Source organism: Geotrypetes seraphini, chromosome 7 (assembly GCF_902459505.1).
Source record: "Geotrypetes seraphini chromosome 7, aGeoSer1.1, whole genome shotgun sequence".
Classification (NCBI taxonomy): Eukaryota; Metazoa; Chordata; class Amphibia; order Gymnophiona; family Dermophiidae; genus Geotrypetes; species Geotrypetes seraphini.
The window spans coordinates 22,153,257-22,173,891 of record NC_047090.1 but is presented as its reverse complement, the minus strand read 5'-3'; the positions used below and the strand labels follow the sequence as shown (position 1 = coordinate 22,173,891).

General features: G+C 42.1%; 1 protein-coding gene across 4 annotated transcripts in view; it reads right to left on the bottom strand.

Annotated features, from left to right (window-relative positions):
• Window positions 1-20,635, bottom strand: part of STAB2 (stabilin 2) — a 403,506-nt gene that overhangs the window by 211,462 nt on the left and 171,409 nt on the right. For all 4 annotated transcript variants that reach the window (XR_004540109.1, XM_033951740.1, XM_033951739.1 and 1 more), the window contains exons 21-24: window positions 17,474-17,560; window positions 13,811-13,922; window positions 13,023-13,203; window positions 1,904-1,997 (exon numbers count right to left, since the gene is read on the bottom strand). Coding sequence is in view for 3 of the 4 variants with exons in the window: in XM_033951740.1 (XP_033807631.1) it covers window positions 1,904-1,997; window positions 13,023-13,203; window positions 13,811-13,922; window positions 17,474-17,560 (474 nt within the window). In the remaining variant the exon portion in view is untranslated. The remainder of the gene's footprint in view (window positions 1-1,903; window positions 1,998-13,022; window positions 13,204-13,810; window positions 13,923-17,473; window positions 17,561-20,635) is intronic.

Below are 20,635 nucleotides of genomic sequence, written 5' to 3'. Positions count from 1 at the left end.
AGTTTTGGTTTTCTGTTGATTTGAATTTAAAGTGTGAAAAAGCAGTGCATGTTTTTGGAGGCTGCCAGCAGCCAGAAGGAAGAGTTTTTCTTTTGCTTGAGTGTCAGAAGCAGCGTAGAGCATTCAGCACATTGGCGGCACTAAAAAATGCTTCTGCAGTTTTGTAAAAGGGGCAGTTAGTGTGTAACCTTCTTTTTTTCTATGTGTGTATATGAATATAATAATAAATAGACATAAAGGGTAAATAGTGATGTGCTGCAGGGATCTGTTCTGGGATTAGTGCTATTTAACTTATTTATAAATGATCTGGAAATTGGAACTACGAGTAAGGTGATTAAATTTGCAGACGACACTAAACTGTTCAAAACTGTTAAAATGCATGTGGACTGTGAAAAACTACAGGAAATTGGAAGACTGGGCATCCAAATGGCTGATGAAATTTAATGTGGACAAATGCAAAGTGATGAACATTGGGAAGAATAATCCAATTCATAGTTACCAGATGCTAGGGTAACCTTGGCGGTCAGCGCTTAAAAAAAAGATCTGGGTGTCATCGTAGACAATATGCTGAAACCCGCCCAATGTGTGGTGGTGGCCAAAAAAGCAAACAAGATGCTAGGAATTATTAGAAAAGGGATGGTAAACAAGACTAAGAATGTTACAATGCCTCTGTATCACTCAGTGGTGTGACCTCGCCTTGAGTATTGCATTCAGTTCTGGTCTCCTTATCTCAAAAAAGATATAGGTTCAAAGAAGAGCAACCAAGATGATAAAGGGGATGGAACTCCTCTTCTATGAGGAAAAACTAAAGAGGTTAGGGTTCTTCAGCTTGGAAAAAAGATGGCTGAGGGGAGATATGACTGAAGTCTACAAAATCCTGAGTGGTGCAGAACGGGTAAAAGTGGATCAATTTTTTATAGTATCAAGATTTACAAAGACTAGGGGACACTCAATGAAGTTACAGAGTACTTTTAAAACCAATAGGAGGAAATATTTTTTCACTCGGAGAATAGTTAAGCTCTGGAATGCCAGAGGATGTGGTAAGAGCAGTTAATGTAGCTGGTTTTAAAAAAGGTTTGGACAAATTCCTGGAGGAAAAGCCCATAGTCTGCTGTTGAGACAGACATGGGACGGTAGCATGGAATGCTGCTACTATTTGGGGTTTTGCCAGGTACTTGTGCCTTGGATCGGCCTCTGTGAAGACGGGATACTGGGCTAGATGGACTATGGGTCTGACCCAGTAAGGCTATTCTTATGTTCTTTAAAATGAGAAGAGAATTGTATATGTGCAAATATGTAGTGTGTGGTTGTGTATCTTTGAGATTGGGGGGGGGGGGCTAAAATCAATGTGAGGAGCTTTGAAACACTTCTGAATCCAGCTGTGGTTCTGGGGTGGTCCAAAGAACCCATAGTAGGTGCTTCTGTATGAATTTTTTTAAATGGTTATGAGCTAATGCTAATATTAGCACATGGCTAGAAATATAACAAATAGGAAAAATCCCTTTTGATGGCTGAATTAGAAATGGGCTTAGTACCATTTTGGTACTTAACGTCTGCTGTAGTGTGGATGTTACGCACCAAATTGCATATAACTGTTGACATCCTTGATGTAAGAATCAAAAATGAATAAAGATTTATATAAAAAAAAAATAACTGTTGACATCCTTTATAGAATTAGAGGGTAACCGTTTAGAACATTTCCTGATGTTTTCAGAATATCTTTCATGAATATGGATGAGATTGATTCGCATGCAGTGGAGGCAACGCACACAAATCTATCTCATATAGATACATGGTGGATATCTTGCAAGGCTGACTGCTCGGTGCTTTCTCAGGATGAATTTGAGAATCAGGTCTTGGGCATCTGAAAGAGATCATGTGGCAATGGAAGGCAGATACTTACATTGCTGTTGCAAAGGCTGCTATTTGAGGCAGAACAGACATTTACTTCTTTGCATGTGGTTCCATCTCCCTCATAACCAGGTTTGCAAATACAGCTACAAATCAGAGAAACAGAGAATAAATAAGTGCAATACATAGGATTACCAGATGTTCAGATTTACCTGGACATGTCCTCTTTTTAAGAGGACTGTCTTGAGTGTCCAGACAGGTTTCAAAACCTGGCAGTTTGTCCAGGTTTTAAAAACCTCATCTCTTCGGGGCTGGGGCTGTAGGGCCTCTGCGCATGCGACGCAATGATGTCACATGCATTTGTGTGATGTCATCACATCACATCTGTGCATGTGCAGAGACCCTCCAGACGTGACCCTGAAGAGACGAGGTTTGTGTGGGGTGGGCCACACATCCTCTTTTCTTTTTACTAAAAATCTGGCAACCCTGGCCATACAGCGACCTACTATCTTATATATAGGGGGCAATTTTCAACAGTCTGCAGGTATTCTAAAAAGAACTTTGCAGGAATAACATCACAGCTGCTATTTTAGAAGCCATATCTGCAAAGTACATGTACCTTATTTAAAAGTAGACTGAAAACCTATCTTTTTGATATAGCTTTCAATTCATAACCCTACTCCCCACTGCTCACCACCCTAGCCAGGAGATTAACCATTCCCCTAACTGTATCCTACACCCTGGCATCTGGTTTGTCTGTTTAGATTGTAAGCTCTTTGAGCAGGGACTGTCTCCTTTATGACTGTACAGCACTGCGTATACCTGGTAGTGATCTAGAAATAATTAATAGTAATAGTAGTAAAATCTGATTTTAGAAATATAGAATTTGCACTTGTATATCTGCAAACCACTAAAATTACAGAGGATATGGTTTGGGTATGACTTGAGTGGGAGCATATACGGGACAATCCATACATAATGGGCATTGTGAAAGTGTACATATTTGATATCTTGTGACAGTTTACATATTTGATGGTCCTTTACAGGAAAGATTATAGGAGGTATTCTCCATACTTCTCCATTGTTTATTGGCCCCTCCAATTTGAAATTAAGGGAGAAGAGGCCTCTGGGTCACATGCGCATTTTTGCAAAATTAGCTGGCATGCTGATATTTACACATATAGGTTGGTATTTTAAAATTTATAAGATTAAAATAGGCGAAGCCCAAGTCCTTTGGAAAAACTGGATTATTGCAGGTATTAGAACTCTAAATGATGTTATTTCAGATGGTAAACTGCTTGAATTTTCACAACTGCAACATAGATTTGGTCTTAGTAAAACACAAAGCTTTACATGGTTGCAGTTGAAGCAGGCCATTCAGGTAGGGTTCCCTGAATGGAAGACTTTGAATAGTCAGTATAGTCTGGAGTTCTTATGCTTTCAAGCAGACTTCCTAGGACATCAAGCCGCACTGTGGTATAAATTAATATCTGGATACTTGAATAAAAAACCAAAGAATGGTCTGAGAGACATTTGGAGCATTGAGATCAAGCACCAAATTTCTGCATCTCAATGGCCATTAATTTGTTCTTGGAGAATGAGATGTACAGTGTCGGCATCTATGAGACAAACTTGGTTATTTTTATTACATAGAGTGTTTTGGACCCCTGTTCGTTTACAAAAATTAAACAGTTCTAAATCCAATAGATGCTGGCACTGTAATCTGGAACCTGGGACACTTGATCATCTACTTTATTATTGTCCCTATATTAAGAAATTTTGGAATTCAATTTGGTCTCAAGTAAATGCATTAATGGAAAATCATGTGGCACTCTCTTACGATACAGTGTTATTTGGCATGATGATGAGGAAAAAATGTCAAATATCATCAGAAAACAACAAGCTTTTATTAGTTATGACAGGGGTTGCCATCCAACACATAACTAATAATTGGAAGAATCACAGTAACCTTAGTTATACATTTTGGTGGAATACATTATGTCATATATTTAAAATGGAACGAGCAATAGCAATACAAAGAGGGACATATACTAAATTTATAAAAATATGGGGGCCATTGACAAAATATTGTAGTGAATAGTCATCACTTCTTCTCTTCTTCTTTTCTTTTTCTTCTTTTGGCACACCAAAGGGGGGGAGGGTGTTGGGTACAATTTTACATAATATGTTATAATATATTCTATAATATGTGTATATTCTGATTGAAAATATGATGAAGGTTGGGAGGTGGGGAGGTAGGGGGGTAAACGTATCACTAGATTTTTATGTAGTAGATATCAAAATGCTATTGTGTAATAACTTGTTGAAATATATTATTTTGTGCACTTATTATCAAATTTGAAAATGAATAAAGAAGGAAAAAAAAAAAATTTATTCTCCATTTCCATTATGTAAAAGGCAGGCATAAGTATTAGCACCTACATGATGGCATCTAGGCAAGCAACTTACAGCATTCATAAGAACAAAAGAACATAAGCAATGCCTCCGCTGGGTCAGACTTGAGGTTCATCGTGCCCAGCAGTCCGCTCATGTAGCGGCCCAACAGGTCCAGGACTTGTGCAGTAATCCTCTATCTATACCCCTTTATCCCCTTTTCCAGCAGGAAATTGTCCAATCCTTTCTTGAACCCCAGTACCGTACTCTGCCCTATTACGCCCTCTGGAAGCGCATTTCAGGTGTCCACCACACGTTGGGTAAAGAAGAACTTCCTAGCATTTGTTTTGAATCTTTCAACTTTTCCGAATGCCCTCTTGTTCTTTTATTTTTTGAAAGTTTGAAGAATTTGTCCCTCTCTACTCTCTCTATGCCCTTCATGATCTTGTAAGTCTCTATCATATCCCCTCTAAGTCTCCTCTTCTCCAGGGAAAAGAGTACCAGTTTCTCCAATCTTTCAGCATATGAAAAGTTTTCCATACCTCTTATCAGACGTGTCGCTCTCCTCTAAACCCTCTCGAGTAACGCCATGTCCTTCTTAAGGTACGGCAACCAATATTGGACGCAGTACTCCAGATTGAGGAGTAGTGGCTCGTGGCCAGTAGGGGGTGATGGTTATGGGACGGTAATGGAATGGATTTCAGAACATGATTGTGCAGTATTTTTTGTTGAGTTTTTCTACAAAAGCGCCTGTTTTTCGTATGATTCTGGGTAATTCTAGTTAGATACAATCATATGTGTTAGTTAGGGCCACACCCAATGGAAGCGTACGAAAAAAGGTGAATAAAAAATCTAAATATGAATGTAAATAAAGCCAGAAAAACACACTACAGATTAATATAAGGGAAAGAATGGTGTTCTTTTTATGCACTTTGATGCTAGGCTAGATCATGGAAGAAAACATAAGGGTTACATGGAATCCATCTTGGTTCTCTGTCTTTGCTATATTTTCTGTCTTTTGGAATCCATTTTGTGTTTCCAGATCTTTGTTCTCAGCAGCGTGGTGTTAATTAATACCACATGTGCTTGCTTAGACTGGTTAGGAATAGTAACGTATCCCAAACTAAAATATAACAGGAATTAAATATAGTTTTGAATGAATGTATGGAAGCTTGGCCAAGCAAGTGCTGGAGTGAAGTGTATGACTGTGTATGGAACAAAGGAATGGGTTTTGAAAAACATAATATATATTTGCAACCTAAAGAAATCCTAAAGCAACATCTGGAAGTAATTAAGTCAGGGACTCCTGCTCTAACATAGGAAGAGAGGGGTAGGCCAGCCCCTCCTCCTCCTCCAGACTAAGGCTTCTGTGTAATGGCTATGTAATTTGAACCTGTCAGTTTTCTTTTTTCCTCTAAGGCTGAGAACTTTTCAGCATCTTTTTAACAAATAATTTATCTTAATATACTTTTGTGAAAATTATGATTTATATTCAGAAATGACTATAAGCAAACAAATGTACTTTTCTGAAACTTTTGTCTTTGTCTAATTTGAAACACTTCCTTTGTTATTTTATTGGTTGTCAAGCCTAATGATGTCACTGAGCCAAAAGTATATAATAGAATGACCGGAGATATTAAGGTGAGTTTGTTATTAGAAGGCCAGCATTTGGCAACTATAACGATCTCCCATTAGCGCAACTGTTAAGCAATTATGCTTGATTCTTTTGATCTCATAATGGAACAATAGAAACAATAATTCAATAAATCTTAATTAATTTTTAAAATCTTGCGCTAGTGTCATTTTGCATGTTTTATTATTTTTCAAACCGTGAGCTTTCATGAGGGCGTCAAAATTCCTATGCTCAAGATGCGGATGCACCATCGCCCGATACAACAGCAGAATAACTTCTTTCGTTCTGGTAGTAATACCCTTCTTGATTATACCTAGCATTCTATTCGCTCTCTTAGCGGCCGCTGCGCACTGTGCCGTCGGCTTCATTGTCATGTCCACCATTACCCTCAAGTCCCTTTCTTGGGTACTCTCATTCAATAACATCCCTCCCATTGTGTAGTTGTACCTCGGGTTTCTGCTTCCCACATGTAATACTTTACATTTCTCAATGTTGAACTTCATCTGCCATCTTGTCGCCCATTCTCCTATTTTGTTCAAGTCCCTTTGCAATTCTTCGCAGTCCTCTTTAATCCGAGCTCCACCAAATAGTTTGATGTTGTCCGCAAATTTTATTATCTCACACTTCGTCCCTGTTTCTAGATCATTTATGAATATATTAAATAGCAGCGGCCCGAGCACCGAGCCCTGCGGGAAATCACTCATGCACTGTTCCCTCTAAGCTGAGCAGGAGTCCTCCACCCACAGTCTCACCAATAGAGGGTGCTGTTTTACTGTCACATTTTTCAATTGTGAGGGACAGGCAAGTTCTGCAGGACTCCAGGGAACATACCTGTCCTTAGCGACTGAAAATATTCCACCCCCTAGTGGTAGCAATGCAGCTGGAGGACACCTGCTCAGCTTAGAGGGAACACTGATTATTTCCCTCCTCCAGTCCGAGTAGTGGCCCTTTACTCCTACCCTCTGTTTCCAGCCCGCCAACCAGTTTCTGATCCATCTATGTACGTCTCCTTCCACCCCATGGTTCTTCAGTTTCCGAAGTAGGCGTTCATGGGGTAACTTGTTAAAGGCTTTTTGGAAATCTAGATATATGATGTCTATGGGGTCCATCCGTTTGTTAATTCCTTTGAAGAAGTGCAATAAGTTTGTTAGGCACGATTTCCCCTTGCAAAAACCATGTTGGCTGGTTATCAGAAGTTCATTTCTTTCAAGATGTTCATCAATGTTTTCTTTTATCAGTGCTTCCGCCATTTTCCCTGGAACAGAGGTCAGACTCACCGGTCTGTAGTTTCCCGAGTCAGATGGGTGTAACATTGGCTATCTTCCACACCTCCGGGATCACGCCTGTTTTCAGGGATAGATTGTAAATTTGCTGCAGTAGTTCCACTATTTCCTCTTTTAGTTCCTTCAGAACTCTTGGATGGATTCCATCCGGACCCGGGGATTGTCAGTTTTTAATTTTTCTATCTGCCTGCAAGGCTCACTTCCATGGATGTTAATTTTTCTGCTTGATCTCCCTTGAAGATTTGCTCAGGTTACGGTATGTTGGTTGTGTCTTCATTTTTAAATGAAAAGAACATGTTAAGTCTTTCTGCCACTTCTTTCTCCTCCTTCACCACTCCCTTCCTGTCTCCGTCGTCCAGCGGTCCCACCTCCTCCCTAGCCGGCTGCTTCCCTTTAACATATCTAAAGAATGGTTTGAAATTTCGTACTTCACTGGCTAGCCTCTCTTCATACTCTCTTTTGGCTTTTCGAACCACATGGTGACATTCTTTTTGATACTTCCTGTGCTCTTTCCAGTTCCCCTCAGTTTTGTCCTTTTTCCATTTCCTGAATGAATTTTTCTTGTTGCCTATCGCTTTTTTCACTATTTTAGTTATCCACGCCGGGTCTTTTGTTCGACTCTTTTTGCACCCCTTTCTGAATCTGGGGATATAAAGATTTTGCGCCTTGCTCATTGTGTCCCTGATAAAAGACCAGGCATGTTCTACCGTTTGCCATTTTCTGGAAGTGTTCCTAAGTTTCTTCCTTATCATTTCCCTCATTGCTTCGTAGTTTCCTTTCCTGAAGTTAAAAGTTGTCGCTATGGTTCCCTTTCTTTTCAGTATTCCAACCTCAACCTTGAACTTGATCATATTATGATTGCTATTTCCCAACGGTCCCACTACTTCCACTTCCTTTGCAGGTCCTCTTAACCCATTTAGGATTAGATCCAGAGTGATATTTCCTCTCGTTGATTCTCTAACAAGCTTCTCCATGAAGCAATCTTGTGTAGCCTCCAGGAATTCTGTCTCCCTAGCGCATCATGAGCTTCCAAAACTCCAGTCTATCCTGGGGTAGTTTAAATCTCCCATAATAACCGTGTTACCGCTTTTGCATTCCCGCTTCATCTCGGCTTCCATTTCTTCATCGATATCTCCGGTTTGCCCGGGTGGACGATAGTATAGGCCCATCTTTATTTCAAGCCCTTTCCTTCCCGGTATTTTAACCCATAGCGATTCCAGCTTGTTGGCCGTCTCTGCTGTGTTCATTCTTGTTGATTGCATGCTTTCTTTTATGTTTAGGGCTATTCCACCTCCTTTCTGTCCTGACCTGTCCTGGCGATAGAGCTTGTACCCCGGCAGTGCTGTATCCCATTTGTTTTCCTCATTCCACCAAGTTTCAGTGACTCTAATGATGTCTATGTCCTCTACATTGGCCATGGCTTCAAATTCCCCCATTTTGTTTCTTAGGCTCCTTGCATTAGATCCTGGTGTGACCCATCCATGCCCCACCCTTGCCCTTTGCAGTTAAGGCATTAAAGCGCTTAGATGCTCATGTATATAATAGAATCTAGATAAAGTTAGGCTTAACCGCAGCCTATCCCCTATGGGCACCACTTTGGTTTCAGTACCTAAAGTTAGATGCTTAATTGGCACCTAACTTGTGGCGCACTATTTGTTTAGAATTAGGGGGACAGTGGCTAGATGCGGAGTGAAGTTTTCAAGATTAGAGATGATCTGAATGAGAGTGAGAAAAGAGAGACAGCATTAGAGAATGGCACGGGGAAAAAATTTGTCCCCATCCTCGTGACCACGGTCCCTGTCCCATCCCCGTAACCACTGTTCCCGCCCCGTCCCTGTGACCACTGTCCCCACCCCGTCCCCGCTGCATCCATACAAGCCTCAGTACTGCAATATTTAGCTTATTCCTTCCTTATAAATCAAAGTTCTGGCTGCTGAACTAGAGAAAGAGATGTTCAGCCGGCAGGGCTTTGTTTATAAATTTTTATCAACACAACTAATATACTACTTTATCCTAAATCAAATAAATAAATAAATAGAAATTTTTTTCCTACCTTTGTTTTCTGGTTTCTGTTTTCCTCATCTTCTCCTCATTCAATTCCTTCCATCTCTCTACGTCTTCCATTTGCTCTGTTACTGAGCCTCTCCCTTCCATCTCTCCCTCCCACTCCCCCCAATTGGTCTGGCACCCATTTTCTTCCTTCCGCTGCCCCCATAGTCTGGCATCTCTGTCTTCTTCCCTTCCAGCGTCTTCTCCCCACTCTCTGTTCCCCATTTCCCTTCAGCGTCTGTTCCTCTCCACCCCCTTCAGCATCTGTTCCTTTCCTTTCCACCACCACCCTTCCCTCTCGCCACCCCCTTTCAGTGTCTGTTCCTTTCCACCGCCCTTTAGCACCCCTCACACAGTCCGAGCATCTCCCTCCCTCTTACCTTCCTGGCGTGTTTTACTTTTACAGTGTTTAAGCTGCCGGAGCCTGTCTGAAGTCACATGTGTCTGCGGGCGGAAATTTCTCCTCTAACACAACTTCTGGTTGTGTCGAAGGAGAAGCTTCCACCCGCAGATGCATGTGACTTCAGGCAGGCTCCAGCAGTTTGAACACTGTAAAAATAAAACACGCCAGGAAGGTAGGGGGGAGGGAGGGAGATGCGGCCGGTAGGTAGGAAGGAAGCCATGCGCGATCAGTGACCGCGCGCGTGCCCTCCCTTAACTGTGGAGACAAGGCCATTCACCGCTCCACAGGGCGGTGGATGGCCTTGTCCCCGTACCCGCAGCGAGCACATTTTTCCCCCACCATTTCGGTAACAGCCCCCACCAGTCGTGGGTAACAGCCATCGTGTCATTCTCTAATTAGTATTATAAGCATAACAAAGTATACTGTCACAACTATGTCAGTGAAATGGTACAAAGAGGCTTGAGAAGCTTTTTTCTAACTTTGTATAAGATAGGGGAGAATTTATCACAGTCAGTTCAGATAATTAAGGGTTCTGGAATCCTCTAATAGATTAATCTACTACTGTGTTTCCCCCAAAATAAGGCACTGTCTTATTTTAATTTTGGGCCCAAAAAATGTACTAGGTCTTATTTTCAGGTAGGGCTTATTTTTTTCATGTACATGATCAAATTTCAAGTTTATTTCGTATCTGATAAAATCACTTTTTTCAAAGATTACAAAGCGATGAACCATAAATATTTTTTAAAAGAGGGAGCCATACAGTATAGGGATAGACAGACATACATTTCATCTCTTCCTTCCTCTCCACCCCAATTCTTCCTCTTTCCTTTCTCTTCCCCACATGTACAACATCTTTCCTCCTCTCTCACCCCTGGTGCCTTCCTTCTGCAGCATCTTTCTATCCCTCCATCCCTCCCATCCCCCTGTGCAGCAGAACCCTTGCCCAGCTTCAATCCTTCCCTCCCTCGTATAGTAGAACCTTTGTCCAGCTTCCATCCTTTCCTCCCTCCCATCCCTAATGCAGCAGAACCCTTTGCCCAGCTTCCATCCTTCCCTCCCTCCCATCTCTTGTGCAGCAGAACCCTTGCCCTGCTTCCATCCTTCCCTCCCTCCCATCCCTCGTGCAGCAGAACCCTTGCCCAGCTTCCATCCTTCCCTCCCTCCCATCCCTTGTGCAGCAGAACCCTTGCCTAGCTTCCATCCTTCCCTCCCTCCCATCCCTCGTGCAGCAGAATCCTTGCCCAGCTTCCATCCTTCCCTCCCTCCCATTCCTTGTGCAGCAGAACCCTTGAGCACCTGCCGCCGTCCCCGTCACGCAGCCAAACTGACGAACCCCCGCTGACCCTCAATCCTTCCCTCCCAACGGACCCCGCTGACCGTGACCATAAATACCTTCCGGCAGAGCAGCGTCAGGCCAGCAGCACTCTAAACAGGTTGCTTCGCGGCCTTCTTGCCAGGGCCTTCTGTATGCTGTGTTACTGATGACATCATCGGTGGCGCGGTAGAGGGAATTCCTCAGCAAGAAGGCCACAAAGCAGCCTGTTTAGAGTGCTGCTGGCCCAACGCTGCTCTGCTGGAAGGTATGTATGGTATTTTAAGCAACTATATACATAGAGTTGCTAATCGAATGAACATCTTCTGAAGTTAAATCCATCAAAATCAAAGGCCTTAGGATAAGTTATTGTGGTACTGTTCCAACTACTAAGCCTCTAAGCCTTGGACAGAATTGAACACTTGTTTCTACCGTGATGATACTGTATTAGGCATCACCGTAGATATTCATTTAAATCTTGAGTCATATATATCCTCAGTATCCTTTAGCTGCTTTGGGGCATTATGCCTAACTAGATCTTTTAGATCTGTGTTGGATAGTTCCTCTACAGTATGTATAAATTTGTGCATGGGTTGATAATGAGTAGACTAGATCATGCCAACCAGTGGCGTAGTAAGGGGGAGCAGTCCACCCTGTGCGCCATGTTGGCACCCCTCCTCCTCTCTGCCCCAACATCTCTTCACACTCCTCCCCTCACCACATGGGCACCCCCTTCCCTTCCCTCGTACCTCTAGTTGTTCACCACCACAAGCAACAACTTCAACGTGCTCCTCGTGACTGCATCGGCTCTCCTGCTGACATCACTTCTAGGTGCCGTGCATAGGAAGGGATGTCAGAGGGCGAGCCGATGGGATCGCGAGGAGCACATTTAAGTTGTTGCTCATGGCAGTGAACAGGTATGGGAGAGGGGCAAGGGGGGATTGAGGAAGGAGTGGGGGGAGGAGCGCCTCTCACCCTCACTATGACACTGATGCCAACTCTCTTTTTAATGACCTGACACTACTGCTAATCATTTCTATAGCTTTACTAGACATATGCAGCGCTGTACATTAAAAGACAGAAGAGACAGTCCCTTTTCAAAAGAGCTTACAATCTAGTTAAGACAGACAAACTGTACAAGAAGGTGCACCAATACATTGTGCTCAGGTAGGAGAATCAGAGAGGGAATGATAAGACAGATATTGGTGCTTAGAAAGTGGGTTGGAGTTTGAAATTGAAAGCATCTTCATAAAAGTGGGCTTTGAGTCTGGATTTGAATACTGCCTGAAATGAAGCCTGATATATCACGTCAGGCAGTTTGTTCCAGGCATAAGGTACAACAAGGTAGAAGGGATGGAGTCTGGAGTTGGCTGTAGAGGAGAAGGGTACAGATAAGAGCGATTTATCCGATGAATGAAGTGCCTGGAGGGGGTGGGGGAGAGATGAGAGATACTGAAGAGCTACGGAGCGAATACACTTATAGGTCAGTAAGATGAGTTTGAACTGCATATGGAAATAAATAGGAAGCCAATGCATTGACATGAGGAGAGAAGTGAGCATAGCAGCAGAGTTCTGAACAGATTGAAGGGGAGAAAGATAGTTTAGTGAAAGGCCAGTGAGAAGCAGGTTGCAGTAGTCTAGGCAGGAATTGTTAATGATTAAAATACTTTAATACATTCAAAACTTAGCTTTTAGGGCTGCTACAGGTTTGAAGCATTTTGACAGGATTTCTCAAAGAATAAAGGTGATACCTTTTTATTAGATTAGCTTTCAAAGGTAACCCTTATTCTTCAGATCAGAAATAAGCAAATGTTGACAAATACCAATATATATAAGTAAAACATAAAAGCATTCCAATGACAGTCCCACAGGAGGAGGGAGGTTAGACAAGGTGAGAAACAGAGATATTGATTTCAAAGGTCTTACGTTCCTGGATTGAGATTTTATGGTAAGAATACTAAAAGGAAATTTAAAGACAATCCAAGAAGGTAAGATTTTTGAATCAAAATGATAAACTATTTTGACAGGACTTAACAAAGACCATAGTTTTCTATTGCATTACTAATCATGAAAGTTTGAAAAGTGAATATATCCAACCTAGGTACCCCATCACTGTATTCACAGTTTGCATGTGCATGACAATACTGGACAAAAGGCCCACATGGAGCAGTCTTCTTATCACAAAGGTTCCCTGCATATCCACTTGTGCATGATCCAGGTAAGCAGTTCCCATCACCATCTATTCGATTATCACATATCCCATGCAGACAAGGGCAAGCTATAATGAAGAAAGGAAAAAAGGAGAGATCACGGATGCTATGAAACTGTGCAAAGGGAAAGAGGAATCTGGCAGTTAATCAGATGAACAAGAAAAAATACTGATGTCTGCAGCTCAAATTGTGGCTCAAAACCACATTCCCATCACCACTGCAGCTGTCCAGGTCATGCTTTGTCTGGGTAAGAATGAACATATTCAGCCATTGTTCTGGGGCTTTCTTGAGGTTGAAGAAAGTCACAGAATGATGGCTGAAACATTGCACACAGCACAACCTTGACAGCCACAATGGCCATGACACCAGCTATGGAAGCCTAAAAGAACACACTGTAATGGTATTCAAGGTATTTGTAACAGTTGTGCAATGTGGCTATGCATCAGTTTTGATTTACTCTCATTTATGGCTCTGCTTTGGTTCATGCTATTAGATTTGAATTAGCATTAGGATCTAGGTTTCACAAGTTTGGTTTTGTTTTTTTTACAGGTACTTTTTTGGCAGCATGTCACAGATCATCATTTGAAAGCTCTGAAAGGAAGGGAACTCATGATAATACTGGGGGATGAACCAACAGGCCTTCAAGATGGACAAGAAAAAGAGGTCACAACTTACATTTATCACAACGAATCCCATATTTGTCTGGATTAGAGCAGAACTGACAAAGGGATCCCTGAAAGCCTTCATCACAAATGCAAGTCCCATTTCCATTCATACCATCATTACACTGGAAGAAAAATAAATAGACAAAAATATGATAAAAAGTGCATTTATATAGCCCTATGGAAATATTTGTAGATTTTTTTTTTTTTAAAGGAACTATGGACCTTTGATATGTTTACCTAATCTAGTTCCCTTCACTTTGTGCTGAGTAAATCCCTTGTATTTTGGTCCCTTTTATATGGTCAATTATATTTATTGGTGTTGTGTCAAAGTGGCTAATCCTTGGAAGGTATGGGATTCATTGTAGATTACAGCTCTTTTTACTATTATTTGGGATATGAAATGTTAAGCTTGTTGCGGTACTTGTGGGATGATATAGGCAAGTGACCTGGTGGAAATAATTGTATTCAAACTCTACAGGAAAGATATACTAAAGAGTGCTGTTGCCTTAATACCTGGTAATGCTATTACCACATGCATAAAATGGGACTTGCAGTAAATGCCACATATTAATGCATGCCGTTGCATATGAAAGCTGTGATTACTTTAGTAAATGTATATTTAAAATGACAATTACATAAACTGTAATGAAGGTCCTTGATTTCCTCTAGTAGCTCAACAGGAATCTTCCGCAGGAGCTAGAGGGTTCTGTTTGTTGGATTTCTCAGTTGCTTTAACCTCATAGTTATGAGTTAGACATCTTGTATTCCACCAATACATTTCATCCAATTACCATTCCCCTTTATATATTCAAAATTTTCTTTTAACGATACTCTGTTAACAAATTAATATTGTAGCATAGTAGATGATGGCAGATAAAGACCTCAACAGTCCATCCAGTCTGCCCAATAGTCACACTCGTTATCAATACGTGATTAAACCAACAATGAATGTGGAATAAAATATATATCTACTTGGTCCTGATCTTTGTAAATTTTCAGGATATCAACTGTATAAGTCCACCCAGCACTGTCCTTACTCCAATTATTATTGCAGTTGCTGTTGAAGTCCTCTCAACCCATCCTAATGTGTCTTGCATATACAGGACACAGACTGTAGGAGTTTGCCCGGCATTGACTTAGTTGCTCACAGTTGGAGTCATCGTCTAAGTAGGGGCAGTAGGTGAAGTTGCACATGGAAAACTCCTCTGTTATAACTCTGAGCTAGATGTGCTAAACAGGATTGGTAAGACATCGCGAGTCCGCTCTGATCTGATTTTTGGCTGATTCTAAAAGAGCTATTGATGCACTACAAATTATTCACATGGAGGTTCATTGTAATCCCCATCTCTTCCGTCCGATTGATCGCTGTTAGAGCGACTCTCACATATGTGCAGAGCCGGGAGGGAAGCTCGAACAGTTGAGAGGCAGGGGAAGCCTTCTGCCACTCAGCTGTTTGGAGGCAGAAAATCTTTTTTTATGGAAACAGATGCTCTGTGTGTGTTATCTGCCCCATTAAAAAAAAAAAAGCCCCCCTTGGATGATGGCCCTTCCTGACATCCCCTGACAAACTGGCACTGGGGATTGCCCCCCCTGCTATCGATAATCGGCAGGATGGATACCCACTCCCTCCTGCCAACTGAGGCCCCCCCCAAACCATTCCCAAACTTGCCACCTTCCCCTCCCTCCAAAAGGCAGGAGGGATGCCCACTCCTTCCTGCCACCAGATGCTCCACTAAACCTCCCCATGAACACTCCCCCAATACCTTTGAAGAGAGCAGGAGGCTTGGTCCCTCCAACTCTGAGGCCTACTGATCCAAAATGGCAGGCCTTCCCTATCTCGGTGCATCATGTGATACACAGGGAGGGGCCTACAGCCCTGATTGGCTCAGATGCCAAGGGGAGGGGCCTTATGCATCTGAGCCAATCAAGGTCTTGGGCCCCTCTCCATGTATCACATGATGCATTGGGAAAGAGAAGGCCTGCCATTTTGGATTGGCAAACCTAGGAACTGGAAAGACTGAGCTACTCTCCTGCTCTCGACTTCTGACTAAGGTATAGGGGGAGGTCAGGGGTGCATCTGGTGACAGGAGGAAGTAGGCATCCTTCCTGCCAATTTTTTCTCATGCAGGGGGAGGCAGCATGGCAGGAGGGAGCGGGCATCCCTGATTTTTGCAAGGGGGGTAGTTGGTCCCTGGTGACATTCGTTGGGGGGATGTCAGGAAGGACTGTCATTGACGGGGGGTGGGGGGGAGGAGAGGGACTTTTTTCTTTTTTTTTTTTTTAATGAGACAAATATTGTGTGTGTGTAAAACACACAGCATCTGTGCCCATTCAAATAAAGGGCTGACCTATCGCTAAGACATGTAAGGGACTGGTCTTGACCAATTCCTTTTTTTGGATTGCTAAGAGCAATCACTTTTTTTTCTCCATTGGGATGCTTTGTTAGAGCATCAATCACTGTGCTAGTTTACATGGCATTGAATTAGTGATCTTGCAGAAAACCACGCGGTGAGCCATTTTCTGCGTCGGGTCAGCAAATCCAATTATCGCTAAACCAGTCAAAACTGGTTTAGCGACGATCATATGAGGACTGCTGACTTTAGTGCATCTGGGTCTCTAATGCTACTTCTTGGTCTATGCATACATTTTACTCCAAATTCTATAAATGGTGTTCATAATTGCACATACAAATTTGGGCACATACTCAATTTGTGAGGACAAGTTTAATTGAGTAATATGGCAATTGATGGCAATAATTGGGTGCTCACAATCAATTATTGGTGCTAATTGGCAATAATTTGAATTTACACACACATCTTCCAAGGCATTATTCTATATCAACATATGTGTAAAACTTTCATCCCGTAACTGAAAAGGTGCATGGCCATTGGAGGGGCATAGGGCGGTCAGGGGTATACACTAAAGATGTATGCAATATTATAGAATAAGTTTCAGTTGGTGTACTGTATATCCTTGTGCCCAAAATTGGGTGTCTATCCTGGTGTTAAATGCTATTCTATAAATGATGCTCAGTTTTTTGGTTCCCAAACTTTGGTGCCATTTACTGAATCTACTCCTTTATGTTTGTATTTCATGATGGTGCATTTTACACATAAAGCTATAGAAATAGCTGATGAGCAGTGGCGTAGTAAGGAGGGCAGGGAGGCGGACCACCCCGGGTGCCATCTTGGTGGGAGTGCCAACACTTCTCCACCTTCCCCCCCATATCTCTTTAAATCTTCGCCAGCACAAGCAATTTCTCTGGTCTGCTGCTCATGCTGACCTGGTTCCCCACTGAAATCACTTCCTTGTTGCGGGGCCAGAAGTGACGTCAGAGGGAAAGCCGATGCCGGCGCAAACAGTAGGCCCGAGAAGCTGATCAAACGGAACAGGGTGAAGGGATGGTGCGAGTGTGGTATGGGGGTGGGAAAGGAGTGTGGGGTGGAGAGGAGGGGGATACCACCGCCCCAAGCACCTCATACCCTCGCTATGCCACTGGAAATGAGGCAAAAGCACCCAAAGTGGTCAGTATCAGTGCCAATTGCGTATGTCTTTTTAAATAACAGGGCTATTATCTTCACAATGACTTCAGCCATTCTGGTTAGCAAAATCTGCAGTACTCTGATGCTGTGTGTGGTGAGGAGTAGTATGATCAACAACAAGGTTGTCTTACCTCCCCATTTCCAGAGCACGGGTTGGAATATCCACCTGGACATGGACTACAGTCTGGACCATAGAAACCCTTACAACACTTAGGAACCTGAAATACAATGATTTGCATAATGTAATCAAATCTTAGTCCACAATCATACAAAATTTTCAGTAAATGCTGAGCTCCTAAATTTATGCTTCTAGATTAGCCTCCTAAATTTGTGCTCTATTTTCAGCTAAAAATTCATCTTTTCTTTTTTTTTCTTTATTCCTTTTTAATCATTCAACAAGTGTACAAGAAAAATCATACATAGTCTCAGAAACAACACTTGATAAATCCATCAAGACAATAACAATTGTATATATATATATATATAAACCCATAACCCACCCCTCCCTCCCAACACTATTTTGCTTAATTCATTTTACCCTCTCATAAAGTGTACAAGAATTATAAGAAACAACACTTAGTTAAACACATGAAAAACTTATCATTTTATTTTATTATTATTATTATTAACTTATTATTATTTTTTTTGTCTAAAAATTCATCTTAATTTTGGAGCTTACAAGTTATGTTCAGAAATGTAAACCTGCCATTGATTTGTCTAGATTTAAGGGCTTAATTTATAAGCCCACTGCTGAAAATCAGTGCCGAGCTCCTAACTTCTTTACCCTGCCCTAAATCCAACCGTGCTACCATCTACTTTTTATGTTCCTAAATGTAAGAGTTCCATGGAATTCAGAGGTAAAACGTATGCACTCAGCTGTAATAAATTTTCAAAGAGGCCAATTAACGAGCCTAAATCTTAAAGTAAGGATCATAAATCCTTTGAATATTGGGCCTGATGTTAACAAGCACTCAATTAACAGTAATTAGGAGTTAAAAATACATCTTCTCAGTGCCCTATTTTATAACAAGTGTGCCTAAATTTCAAAGGGTGCAACTCAAACAGATGGACCTCCACCCATCAAAACAGCATCTGGGCTTCTAAACATAGAGCTGCACTATTGGCGCCCCCTGGTGATTGACATAGGCTACCACTATTGCAGTGTCCAAGAAAACTCATACCACTTTGTTCAGCAGCATGCTCCCAAATGCCTGAAGTGCCAGACAGATGGCTCAAAGTTCCAAACGGTTGATTGACCACTTCCTCTGGGAAGGGGACCAGTGTTCCTTTGCAATGTGCTCTCCAGCCATATAGGCTGGCATCTATCATCATTTACTATCACCCATGCAGAGATGCAAAGATGAACTCCTCTGGTGAGAGGCAGTCTATACTACAATGAGCTTCCCCTGTCCAGGGCTGAAGTACCTCCCTCTACAGGCATCACCAGGAGAGGAGCGCATCCCAGAGTGGATGTGAATGTATCCTTGCCCAGAGGACTATGTCAGTGGTCGCAACCATTGATCCCAGCACCCACAAATAATGCCAGGCCATCAGAGCATTCTCGCTTCAAAACTCCTGTATCTGATGCAGAAGCTTCTCTCTGTGGGCTTCCGGGAAGAACACTTTGTTTTCCTGTGTGTCAAACCAGACTCCCAGATACTCCATGATCTGCGTTGGCTCCAGATGGCTTTTCTGAAAGTTGACCACCCAGCTCAGCTTCTGCAGCAGCTGATTCACTCTTTGAACCATTAGTCTGCCTTCGGATTCGGACTGGGCACTTATTAGCCAATCGTCCAGATATGGATGTACTTGTATGCCTGCTCTGTTGGGTGTGCTGCAACAACCACTGTTACTTAGATGAAGGTCTGTGGTGCTAAGGCCAGCCCAAAGGACAAGGCTACAAACTGAAAATTTTGTTCCAGCATATGGAATCATCAAACTTCTTGTGCTCTGGAAAAATGCAAATGTGCAGATAGTTTTCCATCAAATCCAGGGAGATGAGAAATTCCGGCAGCGCCACTGAAGTAATCATCGATCTCAACATCTCCATTTGGAAATGGGGCATCTTGAGGGCTGCATTCACTGTTTTGAGGTCTAAAATCAGCCTCCAGTCTTCTGAGCCTCTCTTGGGCACTATAAAGTATATTGAGTATCAGCCAGAGCCCAAATCTTCTTCTGGCATAGGCTGTATGGCTTCCAGATCCTATTGCTTGGACTTTGACCCTTCCTATATAATGTCTAGCACCCAGCAATCTGTGGTGATCTATGCCTATACTCCTCAGTAGGCCCATAAGAACATAAGAATAGCCTTACTAGGTCAGACCAATGGTCCATCAAGCCCAGTAGCCCATTCTTACAGTGGCCAATCCAGGACACTAGTACCTGGCCAAAACCCAAGGAATAGCAATATTCCATGCTACCGATACAGGGCAAACAGTGGCTTCTTCCACCTCTTTCTCAGTAACAGACTATGGACTTTTCCTCCAGGAACTTGTCCAAACCTTCCTTAAAACCAGCTACGTTATCCGCTCTTACCAAATCCTTTGGCAACGCGTTCTAGAGCTTAACTATTCTCTGAGTAAAAAAAAATTTCCTCCTATTGGTTTTAAAAGTATTTCCCTGTAACTTCATCGAGTGCCCTTAGTCTTTGTAATTTTTGACAGAGTTAAAAATCAATCCACTTGTACCCGTTCTACTCCACTCAGGATTTTGTAGACTTCAATCATATCTCCCCTAAGCCATCTCTTTTCCATTTTAGTTTTCCTCATACGAGAGGAGTTCCATCCCCTTTACCATCTTGGTTGCTCTTCTTTGAACTTTTTCTAGCGCCACTATATCTTTCTTGAGATAAGGAGACCAGAATCGAACTCAATACTCCAGATGAGATTGTACCATGGAGCGATACCGGGGCATTATAACATTCTTAGTCTTGTTAACCATCCTTTTTAAAATAATTCCTAGCATCCTGTTTGCTTTTTTGGCCACCACTGCACATTGGGCATAAGGTTTCATGGTATTGTTTACGATGATACACAGATCCTTATCTTGGGCGCTAATCCCTAAGGTAGACCCTAGCATCCGGTAACTGTGATTCAGGTTATTCTTCCCAATGTGCATCACTTTGCATTTGTCCACATTAAATTTCATCTGCCATTTGGATGCCCAGTCTTCCAATTTCCTAAGATCCGCCTGAAATTTTTCACAATCTGCATGCGTTTTAACAACTTTGAACAGTTTAGTGTCATCTGCAAATTTAATCACCTCACTCGTCGTTCTAATTTCCAGATCATTTA